The following is a 7,646-nucleotide window of genomic DNA, read 5'->3' as shown; positions in this document are numbered from 1 at the left end:
TATTTTATCTCTGTTGTCCTCCAAAAAGCAACAAAATTGACTCCTTACTTGTTAAACAGTTTCAAGATGTGCAACTGTGAAAAAGCTTTCAAAATAAAGAACAAGGAAGAAGGGGCGCCTGGGTGGCTCAGTGGGTTAAGCATCTGCCTCTGGCTCAGGTCATGATCCTGGGGTCCTAGGATCAAGCCCCACATTGGCTTCCTGGCAGAGCGGGGAGCCTGTTTCTCCCTCTCCTTCCACCTGCTGCTCCCCCTGCTTGTGCCCTCTGTCAAATAAGTAAACAAATAAAATCTTGTGCACTTTGAACATACTTTAAGTTCTGTCCTTGCCATCCTGTCTTGGAAGCTTTTGTGGACTAATCCAACAATTGGGCCCACACAGTTTCTTCTGATGCCTTTTTCCCTGAAACTGGGTTATACTTTCTTCTTTGTCTCACAATTTTCTTCTTGAAATCTGGACAACCTGGATTATACTGGAGCAACTATGGTATTCCGATGTATTTTTCTGATTTTTTTTTTTTAAAAACCTAATTTTATTTGAACTGAGGAAACTGGTCTCCCCCATGGGAGAATGCAGCTGCTGGTGTCTCCGCTGTTTTCATATTTATTTATTTATTTGTTTGTTTGTTTATTTATTTATCTTTTAGTCTTGTGCTCTGGTGTCCCACAGGTTGCTCCTGCATGACCTACGTGGCCGGGCGCAGATTGGGAAATGCTCTGAGGCCAGTCCTTCCATGGCTTTCTCGGTTCTAGTCTCCCTGCTGCCTTCCCACAGGGCGGCCCCTCGCCCTATCCGGAACTGTGATCTCAAGACAAACAGAGCTGACTTTTCTCCACGTTTGCTTCCAAGTTCAGCACTTTCAACCGACAAAGTCAAAGTCTGTGCAGAGTCCACACCCCTACCAGCAGGCCGCCCCCTTGGGCAACAAAGCTCTTGGTTTGCATAATTAGCTTTCGCAGCTTTCCCGATGAGCTTGGTGCTAGGAAAACTGGGAGGTTTGGGGGAGCCCCAGGCAGGAAGGCCTACAGACTCCAGTGGTTCTTATCTGAAGCTCTAGATGTTTTTCAAAATTCAACAATTTTCAGTTTCTTGCCTGCCTCTAGTCAATTACCAGGACCTCAAATGGTTGTTTTTTGACCATTTTGGTTTCCTACTTTTTTTTTTCTTTCCAGGGAATGGGCTGACCTTGTCCCACTGCTATACCAGATGTTTCTAAATATCCTTGTCTCTTCTTATGTGTTTGAAATATTTCTCTCTCTCTCTCTCTCACACACACACACACACACGTACACATTAAATGATGACAGCAGAAAATTATTTTTCACCAAGGAAAACTAATGTCCTGGGGCAGGGGGGAGGTGGTGAGCAGGGGAATAGAAGTGACAAGTCTTCTAAAAACAGAAATGTTCATTTCTCAAGTAGCAGTTCTGTGGATAATTGATTTTTACCATCATCAATATTTTTCAGCACAGAAGCTAAAGTTGGCAAGGGCAAGCCTAGGGAGAGGGGCCCCGGTTGAACACGTGCATCTCGGCTGCGTCTAGTAATACAGCTACACGTGGGGTGGTAAATGCTCGAGGGAGAGGACTTTGAGGGGATTCCAAAAATTTCAAAAGACTACACATTCCAAGTAAGTTTTCCAAAAATAAAAAATTACCTCATTAGTCTAGAACTTGTAACTCCATCTCCATCACCCTCTTTATTCATGGAGAGTGCCTGCAAATCCCCTTTTTTAAAGGGATTAATGTGTTAACTCACAGATGACAGCATGGGTTCCTTAGACACACCTCGATGGAAGGAGCTGCGCAGGAAACCTGAAGCAAATATTTATGACTTTTCCAAGTCTTTTCTTGAAAGGAAAGCATGTTTCCCTTCAGTCTGGGATAGACTGTCCTTTGGTAAGTGTTTGCATTTGCCCGGGGTCAAGAAGGGCTTGAGGCTGATTCCCCATTGCTAGAGGAAAGTGTCTCACAACACAAGGCCCTTCAGCATTATTTTTTTAAGCATTTTATTTTTAAAGTCATCCCTCCACCCAGAGAAGAGCTCAAACGCATGACCCGGAGATCAAGAATCAAACGTTCCCCAGACTGAGGTGGCCGGGCATCCCCAAATGCCACATGTTTTAGAAAAAAATCATGTTGCTTATATTTCTAACAGACCAAAGATAACTAGGAAACAACCCCACCAAACTCTTACATTAAGTTAATTGTGTTTTCAATCGAGATTTAATTTCTGAGGGTCAAAGGATGCTGGAGCTGAACACAAGAGGACTCTTGTGAAAACAGTCACAGATGAAAATGATCTCAGTTATGGTATCAAGATAGAGCAAATCATTCATTTCTTAACCCCAAGTGGCCTGAAAGACCAATGCACAGGAAGAACCAAGGCAGAAAACCAGTTAAGGGGTCAAATATTTGCCTTAAGTTTTTATTTATTTACATTCTTGCATTTTTATCTCCAAGACAAATACTGTTGTAATTATAATGGGTGATTAATTCACTGGATTTATTATAGCAAAGGCATGCTGTAAACCATTCCGCTATATCCTATATTCACATGACCTAAGTCCTAAGGACAGGAAAACAAGGTTCAGGTTCAGTGTCATCGAATTAAGTTCCCACAACTTCCCTCCACCCCACTCCACCTGCCATCTGCCTTCTCTTTCCTCACTCCTGTCCCAAGAGAGGCAGCCTCCCTCTCTCAGGCCAACCCTCCGCGCTCCACTTCTATCAGTTCCCCCTTCCCAAGAAGTCTCTCCATGGTCTTCAGCCTGTTGGTCTGGGCTAAGCTGTGTCCTCCCAGGAGCACTCACACAGGCTTCAGCCTCCCAGTCTAACATGACTTTCCCTCCACCCCACTCATCTACTCATGTTCCCTTTCTCCCTCGTAGTCTGACTTCTCAAAGAGTCGCCTACAAACACATCTTTACTTGCTCATCACCGACCCAACCCACTGGACAATTATGGCTTCTGCTTCCGCCATTCCATGAACGTGGCTCAAGCTCAAAGCAACAACTTACTGGCCCCTAAATCCAGTGGATTCTTCTTAAAACCTACCTTGCAGGGCAACAAGCACTTCACACTTTTGACCTCTTCCTTCCTTCCTGAAACAACCCTTGGTCTTCAGTAACACCCTCACCTGACATTCTTACCCACTTTTTGGCAGTAATAATCACAACCTCTAAAATCTGTGTAGAACTATCGGCTTTATAAGTAAAGCATTCCCACAAGTGGTACATTTACTCTTTTAATATTGTGAATAAATGTGTCATCTAACCATTTACTATGTGGGTGTTCAATGATGAAAATCAGTCCCATCGACAAGACATTTTTGTTAAAAGTCACAGAGAAAGGATCAAAGTCAGTACTCCAACTCCCAGCTTTAAAAACCATACTCCTTCCAATACTACCATCACATGCGCTGTTAAAAATACTCAAGTTCCACATCTCAGAAAAGATGAAGACATAACTGAGATTATCTTGCTGAAAAACCAAGAGCCCAATGATGCATACTACCTCCAAAAGAAAATTAAAAGGCTGGATAAAATCTCTCAGATCCTCTTTTCATGCAAAATCTTCGGTATCTATTAAATTATTCATACTTAACATTTCCAAGGCTCACACAGCATCCTAAGGCAACATCCGGTGAGCGCCTGAAGAAATTAGTTTCCATAGTCCATCAACTGCTGCTACAAACAACATGTGTAAGTCATTTCTCCCCCTTCTAAAGAAAAAGTCAGCAGCTGTTTGCTAAAAAAATTTTTTATTGTGGATAAAGACATTGCCAACTTACATATATCATTTTTATTTGGAGTATTTTTTTTTTTTTTTTAACCTTGCAGTGCTCCTGAGAAATTCAGAAATGCATTGACTTTAGCTCTATAAAACACAGCCCAGTATTAAGGTTGGGTTGTAAATTCCCCACATTTAGGTATTTCCCTAGAAACCAAAGGACAACTTATCAAGTTTAATTAGAGAAACCTTAATAAGTTAAAAAGTAAAGACTGGCAAATAATCACAAATGTCAGAACATTAAAATACCATTACTTTTTCCATAGGAATATATAAAATAAATTATCAGTTATACTTGATATTTACAATATTCAATTTTTGTGGATGGAAGACATTTTAAATACTGATATATGAAAAACTTTATTGGCTTGAAAAATCAGATTCAAATGCTTTAAGTCTGACACATACTGGCACTCCCCCACTAAATCTTATCACTCCCCTAACCTTGAAGATGAAGTTTGTTTTCCATCTACTGATGGGGTAAGTATTTTGAGTCTTTTTGCCCTTTGCAATTAACCATTCAAAGGTTAAAATAAATGAGAGGCTTTATTTGCAGAGGATAGTTAATATTTTAATTGGCTGGTTTTCAGAAAGTCATTCCTTTTCCCCCACGTTTTTCTTATTTTGGTTTTGTTTCCTTTTTTTGTTTTCTTTGAAAAATTGATAATGCCAGGGACTAAAACTCAACCAACCATGATACAGGATTATATTAAAATCAAATCCAATGACTGGATGGCTTTTCTACTATATTATAGCAGTTGAAAACCATTAGGAATGTTGTGAAAAACTGGCAGCTAAAGCAAAATTCAACCACAAAGTTTAGAGAGAAGTAAACAGTAAAAGTACTGTAGTTAAAATATTGCAGTAAAAATACCGTTTGCCAGATCCTATTGCTAACATAACAATTATATGCTTCATCACTGCATGGTTACTGAAGATTCCTTGAGCAGATGTCTCATCTCTGACACAACTTGGTTTCAGAAAAGTAGATGAGTTATGCCTGGTTTAGATCAACAAACACTTGGTGTGCATACCAGTGAGCTATAGTTTCAGCTATGATACAACTGAAACATTAGGTACCACAGCTTGAGGACAAGGTCACATACTTATTTAAATAGCAGCCATGAAAGGACAGGCTGTGATATTTAGATATGCAATCCACCCATAACAGCTTTCAAACTTACATGAAACTATGGTGGGGGAGGGCAGGAAGGAGATGCTCAAAATGTCCTCAATGGCCTTTAAAATACGATGATATGCTACACTTAAGTATGTAGCATACATCTCCTTTTCAAATTAAAAGAAACTTTTAAATTTCTTCAAATTAAAATGAAACTTTTTTTGCATGTTCTCTTCAAAATGATCATGTGTCTTTTTTTTTTTTTCCCAACTTAGAAACTTTTATTTTAGATGCTCCACACTGAAATGAAACTTTAATGGCAAGCAGCGCATAATTTAGGATGGCCAGTGAAAGCGTCTTTGGAAGGATCGTATAAAACTTAAGGGTAATAATTTCATAGAGAAATAATAATGGGCAAAACAGACAATGAGGCAGTTTGACAGTTCTAATATAGAACCTGTACAACAATTTCCTTTAAAGTGGACTGAACAAAGAACAGCAATATATATAAATACATTAGCTCGGGAGACAGGTGATGCTGAGGCAGCGACATCTTGGTTACTGAACATTTCAGAAAAAACGAGCTTTACCTATCCATACATGAAGACTTCTAATCCCCCAATCTAAATACAGTAGACAGTTACAACAAAATTTACAAATAAACAAATTGAGTCCTGGTCGGGACCAGGCCTATTTACATATTTGGATTAGTATTATTTTCACCTTTCCTTGTTATACAGATGTTTCTGTTTTCAAGGCATACTGAAATTTACAAAATTCGCATAAATGTACAACTCTCAACGACTAATAAAAACACAAACATCCTGATAAAATGAAGTTCCAGGTAAAGATTTTTTAGGATGGGTTTGTGAAAAATTAAAGTACTACTCCCTTCTCTTAGGTTGCGAACACTCAGTGCTGGTGGGGTTGACGTCATTACCCTCAGTGACCACGAGGATGAGAATGGGGGACTCCTGGATCGACAAACCTCTTCCACCCCACCCCAGACAGAGGCAGGAAGTCTCCGGTTCAGTGATACTGCTAACTGTAGGTACGAGAGCACAGCTGTTTTTGACTTAACACGTTTAAAAGCTGTGCGCACGTGTGTGAGCAAACGGTTTTGAGATGATACCTTTGAAAAGATACCTTGGCCCTTTAAACTAAATCACATCCCCACCGGATGTACTCAACGTTGAAAAGAACAAATGACTATACACGTAACAATGAGGATGGGTCTCCAGGGAATTACATTGAGCGAAAAAAGCCCCTCACAAAGGTTACATGCTGCCTGAGTCCATTTACGCAGCACTCTTGAGATGACCCAATTGCGGAGCTGGAGAGCAGTCAGTGTTTGCCGGAGTCAGGCAGGTACGGGCAGGAAGGAGGAGCAGGGCAGCTCCAAGGCTTGATGCAACTGCTGGGTATCTGCATGGGCACCGCAGCACTGATCACATCAATCCACGCATGTGATACAACCGCAAAGAACCAAACACACGCACATTCCACCTCAGGACACCTGTGATCTCCCTGGGACAACCCTGCTGTTGGCCTGTCTACACCAAGTCCTCTCAGGAGGGCTTAAGGGGGGAAAAAAAAATGACCTATATATGCTTCAGATCAATTGTTTGCACTATACAGATAAGCCACTACTATTATTTTCTCCTTTTTGTAAATTTCTTGATTATCTTTAAAAGATAAACCACATGACTCTAGCTTAAATGAGCTTGAAAATCAGAGATAAAGAGCTGATATATAGCTACTACAAATTTTATCTTTATATTTTTCTTATTTTTTATAAATTAAGATGAAAGATCAAATGTTTCTAGCTTAAATTAGGTCAAATCAGAGAAGGAAAAAAGCATATAATATAGCAAACACTTCCTCCTGTGACACCTGCAATTTCTAAACGCAAGAAGAATATTTTTATTAAGTTTAGAGAATATACAACTGCAAACAAATACATGACTTTTTCTGAAAGGCCACTTCGTGAGAGAGTACATACATATAGTGTTTGCGGTTTCTTTAAAGTGCTTTGTATGTTGTCTCTGGCTTGGGAATCACCTATTGCTTTAAAAGGTCTTTCAACACAACTCCGGCGCTGTTGTCAGGTGACACTGGCAAAGGTGTAAATGTGGGCAACACATCTGAGATGGGTTTCAAAAGAAGATGCCCGGGCCCACCGGGTCCAAGTCCAGCTGGGTTAATGAGAGGCACAGCCGCAGAGCGGGGAGCCAAGAACGGATTCACGTCTGTTCTTCTACCAGATCTGGATTCTGTGGTATCTAGACGATAAAATGCAAGTTATTCAGTTTCCTATACATTATCAATTAACACTATACATGTGTTTTAGGTTCCTAGATTTGGCCCCCAAATAAATTTAATTCCTATGCTGCTGGGTCTGGACCCCCTAAGCAGGGTCTGTAACATAAAAAGGGTTAAAAAAGACAAGACAGGAAGCGAGAGGAATGGAGAAAGAACGGGAGGGACGAAGAGCTGTATGCACACTAACGCTTTATTAAACACATTAATACTATTTGATACTCAAATACCAGTTATATAACTGATGAACTTCACTTATTTTAATGACGGCTTTTCAGGTGCTGTTTTCTACGTTACAATGTCAATTTTCTAACTACTCACCTGAAAGACTGAAGGACTTGAAAACTCCTTTTCCCCCAATAATTATGAGGGCCATGAAAAACACTGGCACCAATCCACAGTGATAAAAATCAAGT

The 7,646-nt window shown here is 40.2% G+C and overlaps 1 protein-coding gene across 2 annotated transcripts in view; it reads right to left on the bottom strand.

Moving 5' to 3' along the window:
- Positions 1 to 3,743: 3,743 nt before the first annotated feature.
- The window catches only part of TRIP11 (thyroid hormone receptor interactor 11), a 63,923-nt gene continuing 60,020 nt past the window's right edge, over positions 3,744 to 7,646 (bottom strand). For both annotated transcript variants that reach the window (XM_059182468.1, XM_059182471.1), the window contains exon 21: positions 3,744 to 7,193. In XM_059182468.1, coding sequence (XP_059038451.1) covers positions 6,973 to 7,193 — 221 coding nt within the window. In that variant the 3' untranslated portion in view covers positions 3,744 to 6,972. The remainder of the gene's footprint in view (positions 7,194 to 7,646) is intronic.

This window comes from Mustela lutreola, chromosome 7 (assembly GCF_030435805.1).
Source record: "Mustela lutreola isolate mMusLut2 chromosome 7, mMusLut2.pri, whole genome shotgun sequence".
Classification (NCBI taxonomy): Eukaryota; Metazoa; Chordata; class Mammalia; order Carnivora; family Mustelidae; genus Mustela; species Mustela lutreola.
Note: the sequence above shows the minus strand (reverse complement) of the source record. Positions and strands in the feature narration are given on the sequence as shown.